At 42.8% G+C, this 20804-nt stretch overlaps 1 protein-coding gene and 1 long non-coding RNA gene across 2 annotated transcripts; one reads left to right on the forward strand and one right to left on the reverse strand.

The window, feature by feature from the left end:
* The first annotated feature begins 1135 nt into the window (after positions 1-1135).
* Positions 1136-6636, forward strand: LOC146505019 (uncharacterized). The gene is made up of 2 exons (XR_014877629.1): positions 1136-3319; positions 3422-6636. It is a non-coding gene; the product is annotated as an uncharacterized LOC146505019 (long non-coding RNA).
* Positions 6637-6748: 112 nt separating this feature from the next.
* On the reverse strand, positions 6749-8368 carry cdc42ep3 (CDC42 effector protein (Rho GTPase binding) 3). Its single transcript, XM_085182999.1, has one exon. It carries the CDS (start codon positions 8366-8368, stop codon positions 7295-7297), a length of 1074 nt encoding a protein of 357 aa, XP_085039125.1. The 3' UTR covers positions 6749-7294.
* Positions 8369-20804: the final 12436 nt, after the last annotated feature.

Here is a 20804-nt window from a genome sequence, read left to right on the forward strand (position 1 = left end):
CTGGCCCAGCAGCAATTCAACTGTGCAAAGACAAAGTGTAAAAGCTCCTGCAAACAAAGCATAAAACAAATGGCCACCAGCTGCTGTTTATATTTAGGGCTGCAGGAAAGGAACCTGCATGGAAATTTTCTACAGATGTGATCGCATGACTGGCTGGTGACAACTTATTAAAAAAAGAGACTCTGGGGGCACCCAGTGAGCCTTTGGGGGACAGAGGGATCAAGCTTGCACAGGGACAAGGAAAAACATAGAGGGATCTTACCTTAAAAGGCAGAATCCTGAAGGCTGTAGACCATACCGGGAGGAATGTTTCTATGACCTGAAACTTAGGGCTTGGTGATTTCATGCACTCTTCTTTCTATAACCGTAACTCTCTCTCACATTTTATTTTTGCTACATAAACGTGATAAAATAAAACTAAACCACTGTCAGTTCCAAAAAGTAGATCAGCACTTTACTCATCCCTTATGTACAAGCAAGATTTGGGAAATTCAGATATTTTAAGAGACAATAAACAGCAAACTAACTTTATAAATCCAATGTAATTTTCTGGCAATGTTTTAGATTTGCTTGTTGTGAGCCGTGAGCTTTGCAGTGGTCTTCTGAGACTTAAAGGCACTAGGCTAATGCGTGCCAGGCAGGTCGTAACGGCCATGAAACATCGCAGTCAGCACCCTGTTCAGTGTCAGCAAAGCTGAAGCAACCAGTCAAAATTTTAAAAGATAAAGATTTAGATGATACATATTATTCTTAAATATGATGCTACAGTCAGCAGCTATCTATTGATCTGGTCAGGAGCACGTAGCATCTCATTGACATAACCAGTTCACAATGGCAATTTGTTAGTGTTTTATGACATACAGTTGGGAATTTGTAGGGTGCCTTCCAGGTGAGGAGTTTTGGCAATGTCCGGAAGTAGATCCGCAGAAGAGGGAAGACATTATAAAAAGGTGGAAATTTTTATCCATTGGCTTCTGAAGCTCAGTATGACCAAGATTTAGAGATTGGATTGAACTTTAATTAATTCAAGACTGAGAAAGTATACAGTCTTTTTGTGACCACAGCTACGACCACTTGAAGCTGAATGCAGATTTACGTAATGCATTCTGCAGTGGCTTATACTGCTTATGGGAAAGACCAGGACATCAGCTATTATCTTGAAGCCTGACAACATACGTAAGTATGCACTTACCTGTCTAAAAAAGTTCTAAACAGGTCAAATTTGTCTACAAACTAAGATTGAATCATTAGTTGGGCACCACATTAGCAACGTATTCAATTGAGCACATGTTAGACTAACTTTTTGAAGTAGCTAGCTAGTATTATGTAGGTCAATTGATAGCAGTTAGCCAGTTTAAATACAGGAAAATTTAAAGCCTCCTTTTCTAGTCGGTCAACCAAAAACACTGTCTCATGCTGAAAATTTATTTGTAGGTTAGTGGCATTGTGATCAAAATTTAGCCAGCATGCAGCCCCTCAAACTAACCATTTATAGGCATGATATTGCACACTTATTACCAAACTGTAAAGTGAATTGCTAACTTGTAAACACCTTCCAAACTATTCTTAGGAGTGCTATGTATTCCCCAGTAAACACCACTCCCAGGCCACGATTATCGGATCCTAGATGGTGACTCGGGGCAGTCGTCTTATTTGTCTTACAGATGTTGTTGACTTGCCATAGGAAAAGATGGTAAGTGATGTCATTGACATCTATAAGGGGAGATAACTCTAAGCCCATTCCCCTCCCACTACCTTCCATCTACATGACACTGAAGGACTTTTCAGAGGGCTGTTTGGATGATATGCATTAAAGAGCAAATATATAAATACCACCTATGTGTGAATATAGATCGCTGACCCAGAAAAACACACTTATGGGCAGTTGCTGCCCTGGGTTGAGGGACATGCCATAAAAAAAGAGAAAAAATAGAGGCACATGTGATCTTAGAAAGACTTGCTGTATTTGGTTTCACTTCCTGGCAGCCTTAGAAGACAACATGCATTGCTGTCTGGGATCAGTTTCCTTCTCTGTCTCCCAAGACAGGAATAAATATGAATAAAAATGAATAACTCAGAGACTTTGTACTGTAGGGTTAGCACAGACTTTTTGTAGTAGAAGATATCTTTTATAAAGTAGAAGAAGACACTTTTGCAAAGTAGACGGGTGGCACGGTGGCTAGCAGTGGTGTCTCACAGAAAGAAGGTCCTGACTTCAATTCCACCATCAGGCCAAGGACTTTCTGTGTGGAGTTTGCATGTTGTCTGTGTTTGTTTATAATTTCCCTTTAACCTATCCCCACTAACTGCATGTCTTTGGATTGTGGGAGGAAGCCAGAGTACCCAGAGAGTACAATTGGAAACTCTGAATTGCCCATAGGTATGAATGCAGGAGTAAATGTAAGTGTGAATGGTTGTCTTTGTCTATGTGTTAGCTCTGCGACAGACTGCAGACCTGTCCAGGCTGTACCCTGTCTCTTGCCTTAGGACAGCTGGGATAGGCCCCAGCCTGCCTGGCGACCCTGAAAAAGGATAAACAGATGGATGGAGAAGATATCTTGGAGTATCCATACACTAATTAAGCAAAGACAAAGGATGGTGACCCTTGTAGATTAATGCTTGTTGTGTTGTGTCTAAAGAGAAAAAGAATACATTGCAGGCTTTAAAATTTGTCAGTTAGCAAATAACCCCCCTCATGTAGAGCTTTTAAAAATAGTCATTCAAAGTATTCAGAAATTGAAGTTTGAAGATGGTAAAGTTACCACTGTACCCTTATCAAGACTACACAAATAGAACACAACTAACACATTCATAGAGAGGCACGAGTAGGGAAGTGTCATTTGTGTGGAGCGTGTCTTGATTGGGAGCTTGTGTTACTTCTCAGGCCTTACCTTTTTCAACACTAACTGTAAAAAGTCAATAAGATAGCTTACATTTCTATATATCTATATCTATATTGAAAGATGAAAACTCAGATTGAAGTTATTTGGACAGTTCTTGGTATGTTTTGGTCTCGGTCCTATTAAGACACCTGTGAAGCTTCTACTGTAACTACACACTGAAGAAAAAAGATGCAGATGAATGAGTCGTACACTCCTGGCACCATAATCAAACCTGCCTGGGGTTTGTCAAAGAGGCATTCTGGTGCCTGTGAGGTGACACTGCTCTGTTTAACTGTCCTCCTCTTTCTGCCCTCCTTTCAGCTCGGCCCTCACGTGCTAAAGATACAAACTCAACTCTCTATGGTTACCGTCAGCCAAACAATAGTCAACAGTGCCGTGAACCTGAAGTGTACGCTGCCTGCCAGACCAAACTGCATGTGAGCTCGCTCATATCTGCACTGCATCACCTCCTGCTCAAGCTCATTTTATTCAGCCGCAAGAATAAACTTTCTTTGCTCTCTCCTGTTGTCTTTTGGAAGGGCGCCGCGGCACTACGCTGCTAAATCAGCAGATCTACAGAACACTTGAGTCCAAGCGCTATGCTCAGCATCCCAAAGAAAATGTTCCCAAGAAACTTCTATAACCAAGGCCCCGATTATCATGGCAGTCAGCTTTGGAACGTGTACAGTGTGTATCAACATTGAATGATATCTCTCCAGCAAGCAAAAGAAATATTTAACAATAATATCTCTGTGAGAAGCTGTGCTCATAACTCAGATATTTTATCCTGTCCAGACTCTGGGCCGCATGAAAAGTACTTTGTTTGAGTTTGGGCTCTGCTGTAGGACAGTTACAGCAGGTGAAGACATAAGAAGCTTTATCCTGATGCTTGCATCTCATATGTCCCCAGGGACCGTGAATAGGGAAACATCTTATTTAACTTTCCGCTCTCATCTGCCTGAACGCAGCTCAAGTCCGACTATGAGGGACACCTCTATGTTCAGAAGACAGTGCGTGCATTATACAGCTCTGTTATAGAGGTAGGGTGGAAAATTTTGCTTGGTCTTAGCTGTGCTTTCTTTGGCACTGGTGGCCTCTGGGCCAAAGCCTGTTCATCTAGGAAATGACAGCTTCACCTTAGCCCGGGAAACTAAGAAGTCGGATCCCTGGGATTGCTGTGGAGAAACGCAATGTAAGGCCAGGTGTTTGGAGGGAAAAAGCTTTGCTTGCTTTTTATATGACAATATTTGCCCCAGCAGACTCAGTCAAAGTATATTTCCTATTTTCCTGTTTTTCTTTCTTGTGTGGTGTACCGTTCTACTAGAGCACAGCATCAGAGTCCGTTTCTGTTTTTGTCGAGACACCAAGCGGTTGGGGAAATTACAAGGCAGCAGGTGGCTACACCCGTGCCCTCCCTATCTCGGCAAACATCGCTAATTTGCTCCTCCGTTCCCTGTAACACTGTTTTGCCTGAGCAAAAATGTTTGTATAGAGGTTTTACAAAATGAACATTGCTGTGAATCAAGCCCAAGAGAGAGTCTGACTAACTGAAACAAAAACACAATATCAAGATATGCTAAGCAGTGGCTTGCTAGCGAAACAAGTGGAATATTGTACTACATCTGTGGGTGTCGCACAATGAGCTGCCTGATTGTGCTGCTGCGTAGCATGTGTGTGGTGTTATCACGGAATATCAGAGGCAGTTGGAGTTGAGGTTTCTTCAGGTCAACCCTCCACCTTGGCCTTGTGGTAATGAGAAACAGTCCACCAGGACTACTTCCACCTTCCCTCCCCGCTTTTTTCTCATCTGCCCTCAGGCCCCAGGAGACCTTTAAGCCCAGAAACAAGACACAAGAGACTCCTGATCTAGTTGTATACTTGAAATGCAGTAACTATTATTCAGGCTCTGAAATGACATAAAATCAATCTCACATGACACAAAGCCTGTCTAACTTTAAAGGCAGAGCCCCAGGTGGTGAGCTAAAGAAATGTTCATCTCGTGTAGGGTGCTGAACTCTCAGCAATAAACAGAGTGTAACATATGTTGAGTATTTGTGTTGGATTTCATCAAATGCTGGTATTTCCTGGCATTTTTTTTTTTTATGAGAGAACTTTGGAATGTACGTGGAAATATGTCTAATATGTTACACAACACACTGAAGGGCTGTGGTTACAAGCTGTTTTGTAAAAACAGCCTGCTTGGGGTCCACACCTGTCAAAATGAAGGCTGTCATCAAGTTAGCGTTGGACCAGTGAAGACACGAGCATAGCAATTACCTTGACAGCTAAGGTTTTCATTACTCATCTTCAGAGGTTGTGCACTCCAGCTAAGTATACGCAAATGCTTCAGCACTAGCGTTGGGATTTTCCAGTGGTTGGGGTATCTGCCATGGCATGGGTTTTTCTTGCGTGGGGAAATGCTCATGTCTCCTACAACATCTGGTTTCACAGCGGCTTCGGATGCCTCGGCTGAGCCAGTCGCGGTTGTTTGTGGACATTCTGAGGCCTTTGATGGATTCTGAACGGTTTGCCACATTGCCTCAGTAAATGACAGAAGCAGAATTGGAGCCAGATAATTATTTGCATATGGAATTAGCGAGTTAACACAAACCAAATTGAGGTGGACTTGTTTTTCTCTAAAATATTATGGCACGGGGATATGTGGGTGTTGGGGGAAACCTGCCCTCCATAGGGTCTTGTTATGACTTAGACCTGTTTGTCTACACTCAAGGACCTGTACAGACAGCAAATTCAACTGTGGGGGCAAGTGCTGATGGGTAATTGCAAAGGACTGCATGGAGAGGTAATCACTGATGTCCTGTTCTTTCAGGCTGTTGCTTCAACACTGCTGGCTCAAGGTTTGCCTGAAGGTTGTAAGACAGTGCCCCCCCCCCCCCCCCCCCCTTACTCGGAACAGCTGATTTATGTCTGGTCCTGGACACTTGTGCTCTTTGGCTGGAATGCAAAGAATTTCAAAGATCCCCCCTCCTCTGCCTGTCCCATCCTCACGCAAACAAATGGAGCAGGCGCCTGCCTGGGCAGATGAAAGCCCACCAGTACTCCCACAGCGGGGCAGGGAGGGAGAATGTAAGGAATGGAAGAGGCAAGAAGAGAGATCCATTCGGTTCAGTCAGTCTGCCTGTTTTTCTTGGATTTTCAGACTTGATTTATCAGTTGACCTTTATTTTAAGATAAAGAAGACGTAAGAAGCTGTACTACAACAGATCTACCCACATTACAACAGTTCTTTTCTGTTATAATGTGTCACATACTCTAAGAACGTCTAATGATATTAGACTACTGGGGTCGGACAGGTCGCCAGCCTGTTGCAACCATCCATACTCACGTTCACGTCTATGACCAATTCTGAATCACCAGTTAACCTAAACCCATCCATGTCTTTGGGTTGTGGAAGTGCATACTCCAAAAATAAAAGGCCTGGATTTGAACTTAGGACCTCTTTGCTGTGAGGCAGCCCTGCCTGTCTTTAATTTACCCAGTAACTTCAATTTACAGTAAGGCATCACTCAATGGGGATAAACTACCTTGTAATAAAATAAAACTATATATTTATAGAAGGCCCCAGTAAATGTATACTCCTCTGAGCTCAGTGTTTTGTGTCATAATTATAAAGGCTCAAATAATTTTCTAATTAGGCCATATTTAATTGTTGTTTGTTTTATGGGCATAGCTGTCTTTGCTCACTATGTCATGAGAAATATAATTTTTCTAGAATTGTTTTTTTTTTTTTTTTTGACACAAAATGTTTTGTCAGTACATCATGAAATGTACCTTATGTAATCATCTTGGGACTCTACTCTTATTCCTGCTGCTGCACACATTCCCTGTAAGAAAAGATAGCCAGATTACAGGGAAAATGAATTTATTTGTGTTAAAGTTTTAAAAACACAAATATGCATAGTGTTTGGTTGTTTGAAATGTGGCAAATGAGTTGTGTGACAAACGAAACCGTGCTTTGTTTAACAAACTTGAAGTCACAAAATGCAGTATGTTCTTAGAGAGTGTGAGAATCGAGACCGAGTGTAAAAAAAGGACCTAAAAACTGTCATATTTTCAACATAAGAGCGTCAGTCTATCATGTAGCGTTGTTACAGTCATTTAAAATCAAAGACAGAATGGCTGTTTTAGCTGTAACTCAAAAAGCACATGCATCTTAAACATGCTACTGGCATGGCAAACAAAACAAAGAAGAAGACTCAACACTCCATAGAAGCTAGAATTTAAGAATACTTAAATGTTTTGACAATAAAAACATAAGCAGCTTTGTCTATTGTAGCTGGTTTTCATCTCAATGATATATCCAGACACCATTTTGATTGCTTTATGAGTCTTTCTCTCCTCATGGCTATATTTTAATAATTCCCATTCTCCTCTTGGGGACTCAGTGCAGCTCAAGGCCTGCTCTTTGCTGCGGGTTTATCCATTATGTTGAGCACATCGTCCAGGATGGATGGGCCCAGATCGAGTTCGAGGGAGAGGAATGACCCTGTGATCTTGGCTAGGGAATCCTGTGATGTGCTCTTCTCTTTGGTAAACTCAAACTCGAAATCACAAATGCGGCCATCTTCCACCCCACTGTCCCTGTCCACCCACTCTCCATTGTACTTGGAAAGCTCCTGCTTAAAACCAATTGTAATGTCATCGTTAAAGTGTCCGTAACCGTTGCAGTTACCGTTGCCGATGAGACTCCCGCTCCCATCGTAGCTCTTGCCCTGGAAGTCTCCTTTCCCGCTCAAGCTGTCAAAGCTGCTTGTGTTGCTGTTCAAGCTTCCATTAGCTTTACAGATGCTGTTGCTGTGACCATTGATATAATAGGATGATGGATTGTCAAATCTGCTTTCACTCTTGTTTATTTTGTTAGCTTTGGCAACCTCCTTAGAAGGGGACTTATCTGTGTTCTCAAGCAGATCCAAGAGCACGTCAGGCTTTGACTGGAAATCTGTGGGGGGTGATGAGGGCTCATTGTTGAAGATGTTCATGGAGCGCAACAGAGCATCCATCTGCAGGATCTCTACATCTTCAGCTGTGTCAGGTTTCGTGGAAGGTGCCGGTCCCATGATGTCCTCCAATGGCTCTGGTTGCATGGAGAACACGGCAGAAGAGATCACTGGAAGGGTGAGGGCCTGGCAGCCACCGATAGCTGGGAGGGAGATTGCGTTCTTGAGTACTGGTGAGGGAGTCTCGACGAAGGAAGCGTCGCCTGTGCTGTTCGCTCGCAGAAACTCACTCTGGACGCTGTATTGTGGGTGGACGTCTCTTTTTCCCGGTAGGAGCTCATACTGTCCCTGAAGGAAGGACATGTCTCCGAAGGCATCTCTTTCCCCGCCCTTGCCAATGTGGATGGTGTGGCGAAAATCTCCGAGAGGTGGACTGATCATATCAGGTGACAAAATATCTCTCAGGCGACATTTTTTTCCCTTCTTATTATTGGTGGGTTTAAGATATATAGGTGCTTTTGCTGGCATGGCTGTCTCTAAAGAGGAAATCTCAGATATGCAGGTTAGAACAGTTGGAAGTCCTCTATAAGTTCTTGATGTTGCAGATCCACCAGGGGAGAAGCTCAAGTTACATTCTCAGTTGCACGCCTCCACACAGGACTCCAAAAATGATCGCAGCATTGATCAGCAACTGGCTTTGCAAGCAGGGCTGGTGATGTTCAGCAATGTAGAAAGGTCGAATGGGCGCTTTCCTGAAATCAGAGACAAAAGCAGTATGTGTCAGCATTTTTCTAAAACTTGAGCTCAGCAATGAAAGGAAGTTGTTTGATGAGAACTGCAGCCGATACAAAACCTCTACTCAACAAAAAGAAGTCAACACCGGTCCCAGAAATAAACTCTAATACCAAATACTACAAGAAAATAAGACCCTCATCCGCACTTTGCATTTAGCAAGCTAGCACAAAGAAGAGGAGGGCTGGGTCTCTAGGCATTTCCACACGTGAGCCAGCTTTGGCCTCCGCAGATCTGGACGTGCTAATGTGGAACAGCTGGACCGCAGATTGAGAGAGAAGAGGCAAAGGAAGGCTTTAGAAGGATAAGAGCCGGACGGTCTTTTTTTAGGAGCGAGCTACTGCTCAGACACGCACAGAGTGATGGAAGAAGGTGGAGACCCAGAGGAGGGAGTGGGGGGCGATGAAGGGGTTTAGGGGGGATTGTGTGAATGAGGGAGAGAGCGAGGGATTACACTGTAAGTGGATGTTAAGAAAGAAGATGGTGCACACTGTGAATTGATTTGGCTTTGATGAGGTTGGCTCTGATTAATAAGTGGGAGATAGCAGTTAGGTTGCAGCACATAAGACTGAGTAGAAACTATTAAAGAGATTTTGGATTGGTTACAAAGTGCCTGATTGCATGCCGCCGTTTTGAGAATATCACCACGTTGCCTATCGTGTAGTTTGGTGTAAGTAAAAAGAACATTTGAAATGACGCAGGAACCGAAGAGAAAGGGAAAGGAGTATAAAGGAAGGGTGTGTGGGTGATGAGGGGGGTGGGAGGGAGCACCAGTGAGAAGAGAGCTTGCCCATTTATAGACATATTTACTTATGAGAGGTCTGTCAGCAGTGACTGTCTGACAGAGAGCACCGCTGCACAAAAGTGCCTGGGCGGTCAAGTCCACCCCCACTAAAAAAATGAGAGAGAGAGAGAAAAAAAGAAACGTCTCACTGACAAAACATCCACATTCCTGCTGCTACCGACGCATACAGACACCCTGCAACAGCCTTATCACAGCCACTTTAAGTAGGCTGTGATTATTCAGGAGGCAAATCAGCATGCAGCCAGAGAGACAGACACTTGCTGTGAATTTGAATCCAAACTGCAGCCTGGAAATCACCCGTTTTGACCATGACTTCCTGTGTCTCCAACCTGTTTTGCTGAGCTGGTGCAGCATCAAAATCTTTCCACTACATCTTTAATAAAGTGTATATGATTTGGAGTACAAGATTAAATCTTCTTACTGTAGAAGCTGTAATTGGAAGACAAATATATCTATCATCATCCACTGGTGAGCTATACATAGCTATGACATGTGTGAGTGTGTTAAATGGCAGCTCTGCTCTCTGAGGGTTCTTGTCTTATTTGAGTGCCGGTGTGAGAGTGAGTGTTTGCGCGAGGTGCCTGAGATAGCATTTTTGAATGCATGCCATGTGTGCGAAGAGCGTGTTTGTTTGCTAATAGTGAAGGGGGAGAAAGGGAAGGACAAGAGGGGAGGGAGTAGAGGATGTGCTGCAGTATTTAATGGGGGTGTCAGTGTAGGGGGAGCATGGCAAAATCCTGTACTTGTTTAGCTCAAGCATTTCTCATACTGTATCTTGTTTTCTTCCTTTTCTCTTTTTTCCAGTTTTTTTTTAAGCATCTCTCCTCTGTTCTTTCTGACCTTGACAGCTGATGCTCACTGCAGTGGGAAACTGGGCTTGGGTAGGAAGCGGAACAAATAGAGCACCAAGCCAAAAGGCTTCCTGTGCACTCCAAGTGCACAGCACATCCACATGTGTTATACATTTTTTTTTACTGCTCTTCCCAAGAGCAGGAGGTCACAGCTGCACTTCCTGGACGAAAAACTTCCTCTCGTAAATCCTTATTGATTATTGCACTGTTCTGATTAAATTATTCCAAATGCCTGGCTGTGCTATTCTCTGGACAGCCCGTGCATTGCAGCAGATGATGATGTCGGCCTAAATCAATAGTATGGACAGAAACGGTCTAGCCACAGAGCGGATCAACACTTGCAACTCTCACAAGGAGACATATGCTTTATGTTCTAGCCAAGGTCAACACTTGTGGCCTGTAAGAAGTCAGCTGGTACGGTGAAAGCCTGAAGGTCTGACCTTCACATCAGTCATCCTGCTGGTGGCTCAGTTGGCTTATATGGCAAATATGACTGGAATTTCAAAGGCCACCAGCAAAGTACGAGGAAAAAAAATGTCCTCATGTTGGTCTTTCAAGTATTGGTTGCCTGTGCATGCCTACAGTGGAAACTCCATATGGACGTTAACTTAATGAGAAATTGACTAATTTACTATTGATTTGTGCGTATGTGGGGAATCACAGCAATGGTAGGCTAAGCTTGTGTTGGCCCAAGTGGTAATCAATCAATTGCAGCTCCTCAGGGTGTTCCAGGATGGACCCTCGTGGGCTCCCAACCTAATGAATCCATTTGTGACTCGGCAGGCTGTAAATAGTTGAGCAGGTATATTCTAGTGTATCTCACAGCCAAGTCTAGATTTGCACCCTCATTTTGGAGCTACTCCAAAAACATGCTGCAAGGCAAGCATGTGCTGAGAGGTCTGACAACCTTCTGGCGCCACTGCTGCAGAATGCCGATCAGAGCATTTCCACTGCCCAGGAAGTGAGGCTACGATGGCACCTTCCTTTCAGAATAGCTTGCCCCAGCAGCCGGTCATTCAGCTGCTGGATAAAACGACTGTGTCATTGGGTCAGCAACAGCTATCTGTCTGGGCATGAAGTGATCTGGAGCCACTCCAGCCTCTTTAAAAGTAGAGCTTTGCCTCATCAGTTCAAGGGCGGAGGCTTAGATACAAACAAGGGGGCAGCAGAAGGAGCGAGGTGATGAAAATGGGGTTGGCATCTGGTAATTAAACTAACGGCTCGTGATTTGTCTGGTTATTTCTGGATATCTAAAAGTCACGTGCAGTATAACTGGGCCAGTATATTTAGAGAGGCTGTGTAACTTTACTGTGACCTAAATAAATGCAACAGTTTGATGACACTTTAGGGTTCACCGGTGCTCTAAAACTGAGCGGGTGCAGCTGCTTAAAATATGACCGGTATATGACTTCACCTGTTTTTAAAATAGAAACTTGGCATCCCCAAAAATATCCCTCCAGTGATGGGATTACCGTGCTGGCATATCATCAGTGCTGCTGAAAAATAAATAGCATGCTATTAGCAGTTGTAGCTGGTCTCAGTTCCTCCCACTGTCTCTACAAAGCAACTTCATGAAAGTTTCAAGTCTCCACATACTCCTCTGACATCTAACCATGGCCTTGACTTCTGTTACGCCTTTGAATAGCAGAAAGACCCTCACTCTGGGGCTGTTATAAAAAGCAAATGCACATACCACACAGGGTAATGGTAGCCTTACAAAATAGCCCGAACTCTTTGTTACATAAAAAAAAGACCAAAAAAACACCCTCAATTATAGGCAAAGGCCTTACTTTCGAGGGGCCTGGTGGTGGTGCTGGGAGTCGGCTGAATAGCAGGGTGGAGTATTTGCTCTGCCCCTCTTTTTCACTCCCCTTGTGCCACCCGCAAGCATGGCCAACACTTGCTAGAGTTATCCTTGGCAGAGATGAGCAGGAAAAGTATGAAACATGAAGAGAAAATAAACACATACTGGCAAAGAAAAGGTGTTTTTTTTCCCCCTTCCTCTTCAATATAACCATAAAAATCTCCTCAAGAATCTGCGTCCCTAGACAGATGAGGGCTAAGCCAGCTCTGCGTTTCACAGGAACATGCCTTAAGCGTGTAGTCGGACTAAAAATGTCTCTCTTGGAAAGCGGCAAGGGTATCATGTTGCTCTGAACAGTTCAGCTCTTGTGTTACATGTATGCCAGGCAAATGCTTAACTTACCATGCACGCTTTTACTGTTACCAAGCAATATTTCATTCTGCTACAGATACTCACTCAGACCCAAAGAAACTCACTTACATGACAGCAGGAGGAAAAAAATCCCATTACTGTTCTCCAATTCAGATTACAGTACAGCAAGAGAGTGAGAAATGAAACAAGTTCCTTCTGCCACTCACCTCAGATGTTTTGTCGGGGGAGATCTGGAGTCTCCTTGGTGTCGCTGCGATTCTCCTGAAAGCTGCAGCTCCTGGTTGATATGCGTGCTTGTATGTGTATGTGTGTGTGTGTGTGTGAGAGCTCAGCGGCTGCTGTGCTGCTGTGCTGCTCCTGTGGCTTGTTGACACTGCCCTAACGTCTCTGCCTCGAGGCTGCACTTCTGTCGACTGGGACGTCTGCCGGACAGCTGTTTTGGAATTGCTCTCCGATTTCTCACTGAAACAAGTCAAGTCTCCTCCCCTGACTCCCACTGCTTCTTCCTCTCTCTCTCTCTCTCTCTCCTCTCGCTGTCTCTCTCCCTCTAGCAGCACCTGTGCATGTCTGTCCTCTCTCCTCCCCCGAGCTGGGATTTTTTAGGCTGCTCTGCGGTGTTTGAGGATCATCCTTGCTTCCTGTTTCTTGGTGGAGTTGCGGCGCTGAGCGAGCGCAAGCTCTGGTCTCGCAGTCCCAAAAAAATTAGCACTGCGTGGAGAAGAGCAAATTCCTTAGGGCATGTCTGGCTGTCTCCTTTCTAAATTAGTCCTCCGTGATATACGCTGGGAGTTTGCGTTCCCCTCACTGCTTTTCTGTCTCTCCATATCTGATAAGAACTTCTCTGTTAACATAGCCGGCAGACACGTAGATTGGATTCACGCTGGCTGTCTCCAGAGCCTCTCTAACCTTATCTGTCTATGACACGTGCACACCCATACTCTCCAATTTTTTCTCTCAAGCTGAAAGCCTGCACTCCAGTGCCTTTTAAAAAAAAATTTGTTCATGTTGTGCATAGACATTTTGAAAAAAAAAAAAATTGCAGCAGGCTGAGGCATCACCGTGTGACTGAACTAATTACTGCAGAGTGCTGCAACACTGCAGCACGTGCAGGGGACATTTACAGTCAGACTTACAGGAAGCACAAGGACAGCTCTTTTTCCCTGCAAAGGTTTTAAATGTGCATAGACAGAGACATGAGGCAGTGTATGATCATTTTCTAACATTATGCCCTAAAGTCAAGGTATTGTTGCCTGTGCTTCCATTTCTTTTAGGTTTTACTCATGTATGGGATAAAACCCCTATCACCTTGGTAACTGGCACAGCTTAGAGGTGGAGAGGTGTGCATCTCTGCTTGTATTACAAAAGAAAAACGGGTGAAGGTAGAGGAGGGAAGGGGTGCTGAAGGCTCAGACAGTGCTTGTGTGTGTCTGATGTTGTCTTCAAATCTCGTCATAGCACTTAAAAAAAATCCCAGTCTTGTCTGGAATATAAAGCAGCACATCCTTCTGCAAACAGTCCACTTGTGGTTCCTGGTTAATTTGGCTTGGGTAGCTCATTACTCCTTAATCTGCTTTCTCCCTGCTGCTATATTATAAATGATTGATGGAGCATTTTAATAACTAGCCTTGTATACTTCTTTGCAAAGTCTCACACTGGACTAAATGCAGATGGGTTGCGTCTGCTTGCGACCAGCTCACGGTTTGAAAGACACCCTCTATTTAACTTACACAGGCGTTATTTAGCACCAGTTAAACCGCAGTTGTGAATGGAGCCCTGTTAGCGTCATGCTGTCATGTCGCCCCAGGGTGATGTCATCGCGGCATCCGTGTGGCCTGCACATGATCTGTAAGTAGAACACACAACCCTGTCTTCTCATTAAACCATGCTGAAAAAGGAAACAGTAAGTAATTTCCCACAAAAGATACGTTTCTTATTGGCAAAGAGATGGGAAATTCAGCCTCTGGCAAGACATCCTAAAGACTTTTTTTTTCAACAACAGACATTAAAACTTGTCTTCAACAAAGGCTTCGGCGTACTAAAATGCCTCTTCCTGCAAGTCATGACAGTGGGACACAGACAACCATGGTTAATACCAGGACCAATAAACCTAACCAGATAAATAAATGTAGCCAAATATATAGTTTTTATATATAGTCCAAGGATACTGTAACAATTGGTCAAAAAGACTTGAAAAGACTGCACAACCTAACGCTGTATTCTACCCCTCTACCTTTCTCAAATAGTCTTCTTCCGAACCAGTGGCAGCATCACAAGCACACAGTGTGCTCTACAGTGCGCTCGTTTGAGTATACAGCATTTGCCAGGAAGATGCATGTCATATTATTTTTGCTTTTCCATCACAAGTTATGTTTTGGGTTACCCTGTGGGTGGAATTAGGCTTTTAAGAAATTCCAGTTCAAGACTAATTTTCCTCGGTCTGCTTTGGCTCGTGTCTCGGCCTCTTCAACAAGAAGGCTCTGTGAGGTGAAACCTGTTTGGTTTCTCTGTCTGTGTTTAGCTGTCCTATCCGAACGGTTACACTGATGTCACTTTCCTCCAACGGACACACCACGTACTGATCGTAGGTCAGGTAAACAAGCCTGTTCTTGTCTGCCGAATGAAGGTTTAAAGACGAATACAGAATATTAACATATCTGCCGCTCTGCTGCTTGTAGTACCTCACAAGGAGTAAGACGGTTCAACACTGGGTGTGTTTGATGAATTTCTTCCATCTTACAGCTTAAGATTGTTAACACATCACTCTGTTGACACATCCACTGGCTTCACCCTTCCTCTTCTAGCTGCTATGTGACTCATTTTCACACCCATTATGGTAAATGCAACAGCGTTATCTCTTGCTTAATAAGGGAGGGTACGCTTCTAAGGCATGCAATTCGAAACACTGACACTAAAGTGATGCTACAGCTGCCAAACAAGTGTGTGAACTCTTTGAGATGTTCTATATTTAAATATGATCAAAAACATAAAGTCTTAACAAAACCCCTAAGGTTAAGAGTTCAACAAATTGAATACAATTAATAGAATAAAACATTTATTAAGGAAAAAATATTATAATATCATGATCAGAATTATATCTGAAGGTGACATTCAGGTGCTCTTCAGCATCAGGTGTAAGTGGGCAACCTGGTTTTTAAGAGCACGTGTTTAAGGACGGGAGAAAAAAAATGGAGTTTCTGAGGACTTCAAAAGAGAATTGTTTATGCCCACTGGCCTACAAAAAGTACAAAACTATGAGTTTGGATTCCATTAATACGCAGTTAGGCAGATTGTGTTTAAATAGGGGACACAGAAGATTACAGTAAACCTCCTTAATAGTGGACGACAATACAAATATCACTTAATGAGAGTGTAATAACCTGTGTGGATTTGAGATGCCATCAAGAGGATAGTAAATTACAATGGTGGGCATGGATTGCAAGGAGAAAGCCACTGCTCTCTAATTTGATTTTAGCTGTATGACGTAGTATCACATATGCCTTCACACTGAAGTCCATCTCATCCCAAACCATCTCGACTGGGTTTAGGTCAGGTGACTGTGGAGGCCAGGCAGCCTGGCACTGCACTCCATCACTCTCCTTCTTGGTCAAATAGCTCTTACACATCCTGGAGGCATGTTTGGGGTCATTGTCCTGTTGAAAAATTAATGATGGTCTAATTAAACACAAACTGGATGGGATGCTATGGCAGCCATGCTGGTTCAGTGTGCCTTCAGTTTTGACTACATCCCCAACAGTGTCAACACCCCACACCATCACACCATCACACCTCCTCCTACATGCTTCACAGTGGGAACCATGCATGCAGAGACGATGCAGTCACCTTTTCTTTGTCGCACAAAGACATGGCGGGTGGAACCAAGGATTTCAAATTTGAACTTATCAGAACAAAGCACAAATTTCCACTGGCCTAGTGTCCATTTCTTGTGTTTCTTGGCCCAAATGAATCTCTTCTGTTTGTTGCTTTTCTTAGCAGCTATTTGATCATAAAGGCCTGAGTCACGCAGTCTCCTCTGAACAGTATATGTGTCTGCTGCTGGAGCTCTGAGGCTGGTGACTCGGATGAATTTATCCTCAGCAGCAGAGGTGACTCTTGGTCTTCCTTTCCTGGGGCGGTATTTATGTGAGCCAGTTTTGTCGTAGCGCTTGATGGGTTTTTTGGCTGCACTTGGGGACATTTAGGACAACTTTTAGCAATTTTCCAGACTGACTGATCTTTAGCTCTCAAACCAATGATGGACTGTAGTTTCTCTTTACTTAGTTGATTGGTTCTTGCCATAATATAAATTCTAACAGTTGCCACATAGTGCTTTCGGCTGTGTACCAACCTGACTTCCCCAATAAGAAGGCAAGAAACTCCACAAATGAACCCTGACAAGGCACACCTGTGAAGTGAAAACCATTTCAGGTGACTACATCATAAAGTTCACTGAGAGAAGGCCAAGGGGTTGCAGCGCTGCCAGCAAAGCAAAGGGTGGCTACTTTGAGGAATCTAAAATATAAGACATATTTAGAGTTTTCATTTCAATTCCATATATCTTGCTTCGTATATTGGATGTGTTCAGTTTGTATCTACAATGTAGAAAGTAGTGAAAATAAAGAAAAAACATTGAATGACTTTTGACTGATCGTGTAGATTCAAAGAGCTTCACAGACAGAAAAGTAACAAGGCCACTTGTATATTAAAGGTCATATTTAAACAAGCAACCCATTACAGATATATACATAATATATAAGTAAAATAAATCATACAGAAACACAAACAGAGAAAGATGAACAGAAGCAAAGGGGCAATATTAATGGGAATGAGTTTCTTTATTGATCATCAGAGTTTTGGGTGAAGAATTCTCATCAAGGATATGTGATTGAAACAATTCAAGAACAACTCAGTGCTCCAGATGGTGAATGAGTCTTTCACGATCTGTCATATCAAACGCTGCACTTCAGTAAAATAGGACAGAAACCTTATTAGCATCATAATTTAGTCAGAGTTCACTAACTATCTGTCTCTGGGCTGTGATTTGCTCTTTATTAGCATCTAAGTTTGATTTCTATAAAAGTTATTTAATGAAAGCTGGTTTAAAAGCAACGGGGAAAAATTCCTTTCTCAGGTGATGTGATCATTGTTACAGGCTCAGAGATAGAGTTAAAAAAATTCAAATACATTTCAGAAAAGGAGTGAGCGTCCAATTTAGCTGTGAGTTTGAAGGTTTGCACTGCCTTACAATGCCACAAAGGTCAGGAGATAGAGAAACAATGCTGCTGCCCATCTGCAGTTTGCTAATGATAACATGGACAAGCCAAAAGGCCTAAATAGTCCAAAGTAGAACGTCTCGGTTTAAATGCAAAGTGTTGTCTTTAGAGAAGGGAAAAATAATGCATTTGAGCATCAGCACTTTATCTCGTCTGTGAAGCGTGGTGGTAGTGTAACTGTTTGTTTTGCTAAATCTAGGCCAAAAGGGTTCACCAGGTCACCTGCAGGTGTACTGAATTTAAAGAACAAGTTTTTCAGCCCACCAATCAAAGAATAGCTAAAAAAAAAATAGTCTAAAAACTATTTTTAAAAAAAAGCATAAAGCTAACACTGAGAATGGCAAAGTAAAAATCCTCATGAAGGCCAATAGTTCATGTCAAGAAAGCACCAGCATTTAAGGGGTGAAGCTACTCTGATCTGCAGGGCTGATGAAGGAGTTCACATTAGGTCATATTTATTCACATATGTTTCTGTTCCTTTTGTGCAGATAACTTGAAATATTATTTGAAATGGAAACATATATTGTGGGTAAGATAATAATCCAAACCATGAGAGACATATGATATACGGTTTTCAGGGCCAACTTGAAAGTCTGCTTTTCCCTGATTAAATATAAGGAGCACTCAGATAGTTTCCAAAAGGAACAACTCTGAAATAGTAGAAATATTTCTCTAGAACAATATCATTCATCCTTCTGTCCTCGAGGGGGATCTCAGAGGCATTTGTCAACACATTTCACAACTGTTAATACCGGAACTATGAGCAAAATCTTCTGCAAACAAATCCAAACATGTACTTATCATAGTTTTCCTCAGAAGTGCAGAGGTGCTCGTGTCCTCATTATTTTCATCTTGACAGAGAACATTTCGCAATGTTTTCGGCCTCACAGGCAGGACAAAGGGAGGGACCCAGTCCTGAGGGCACTGGCCAGCGTTCCAACTGCAGAAGCTGTGCAGCCGAGCGGAGGAGAGGAGGGGATTGTGGGTAGTCTAAACACTGTCTTGCTCTGTGGCCAGCTCCCAAAATGTTTTTCTGAGTGTGTGTGGGTGACGTGCAATCCTGAATTACAGCAGACCACACACACCAGAGGTAGCTTTTGTGTCTATTTTAGCAACTGTACAAACTTTGCTTAAGGTGAAAGGTGGAATGCAACAGGTCAGAGCTGGAGGTGTCTGACTCATTTTCAGGCTATTTTCAAAAAATAACCTTCTGTAGATGTAAAACACACCTCCAGAAACCATCCTTCATGTTCAACACAGTGATAAGAAGCGGCATTGTATTTCTATCGATCATCTTGTGTTTTATAATAATATACTAATCAATGTTTTTGCTTCAACAATAAGTAAAATGACTATGTCCAGTAAGTCAAGGCTCAAACAACTAGCCTACAATGAGTCTCAGTCAATCTTCCCCACAGCTCTAATTGGGTGCTCCTTGCTTCAGTTTTACACCTGCACCTTTAATAAGGTTAATAAGGCTTCATAGTGTGGTGGTTTACACCAAGGTCCCCTTTTTAAAAACCTGCCAAATCAGGTACCTTGGTTCGGTTAGCAAGGTGAGGCACAGATTTTGACTAATTAGTAATAATAAATGGCAACACTTTATAATAGTGCAACCAGGGGCAGAATCCTCCTGTCATTAAATAGAAATTCAATGTATTTACAATGTAAGATGTGCATTATTTGCTAAATTAAGAGGTAATTACACGCTACTTAAAATAGTACAATCTGTGCCTCCTTTGCTGTAAAATAACTGAAGCTATGCACTACCTAAACGTACTTACAGTAATTATTTCTTTGTAGCTGATAAAAAACCTTTGAACAGACCATAATTTTTGTCTTTGTCCAACAAAGACAACAGTGTAGTTCAGAGGTCCAGATCAGTGACTGGAATTAGCAATGCAATAAAAATTAAAAAGGTAATCTGTGGAAAAAAAACAAACCATACAAATAGAAGAGCAGTCACATTTTTGATGACTTAAAGAGACAAAAATGTTTTTAATATGTAACATGTTTTTTTAAGCTGTGGAGGTAAGCATTTTTAAAATGGATATCAATTTAAGTCTCATCACCCCAGGTTTACAGAATTTTTTTTCTGGCCTACTGGTGCTAAAATAGTAGGGCATAAACAGACCACTGCACAATGCAACTTCAGTCATGCTGCATTTGGAGTAAAGGGCATGACTGTTTTATTTTCTAGCTGGATTGCCAATACTCTGAAATTAATGTTATTTTCTCCGGTCATTACTTTTATGCATCTCTCCACCAGCACAACGTCCTACAAACCACAGCAGAGTGAAGGATAGCTTTCAGGAGATGGAAACAAGAAAACACTCTGGGGGAAAATGTACGAGTAATTTTACTTTCACGTAACAGTTCATCACAAAGTAACTCCAGGAATGCACTGAACATGTCAGATTAATGATAGCGTAGGAGTAGTTGAAGAGCTTTTTTTTTCTCTTTTTCCTCTTAACTTTGCAGAGACATATTCTCTCTTCTACAATTAGGCTATCTGACCGCGTCCACGCTAACGTGTTGATGTCTGGCTCGTATCCGTGGAAAGAGAGCAAGCGATACATCACAGGGCAAGGAGTGAGTCTTCCCACTGGAATTCCAGTAGCTGTGCCACAGGCCACCCTCTTACAATCAGATTGTGGTTCCACCAGCATACATCCTGCTCCATCCACAGCCAAAGGACTATTAACTCTATGAGAACTGGCAGGCTGCCCTCGCCCATATGATATAGGGATGAGCTGAATAGAATACCAGCTAAAGTCAAGCTGAGGCCAGCAAAGGTCCGACCTGTTTTAGTGAGGGGTTGGGAGGAGTATGCCAGCACTAACAAAACTCACTGTATGTCTCATGTTGTGTTGTTAGAGATCTTTAGATAGGTTGGGAGACACGATGTCCTCAGCAGATCTTTATTCTTTTGCTCCTGGCAGATTCTGGGAAAGTCTTGGAATTTGGAGCATGCTCTCAGCAGTGGTTATATAATTCTAATGTGATTAAATAATATCAGTAAACTGATGTTTGGATGCAATTATGTGGCATCAACCCAGACAGTGAAGCT

This window comes from Neolamprologus multifasciatus, chromosome 13 (assembly GCF_963576455.1).
Source record: "Neolamprologus multifasciatus chromosome 13, fNeoMul1.2, whole genome shotgun sequence".
Lineage (NCBI taxonomy): Eukaryota > Metazoa > Chordata > Actinopteri > Cichliformes > Cichlidae > Neolamprologus > Neolamprologus multifasciatus.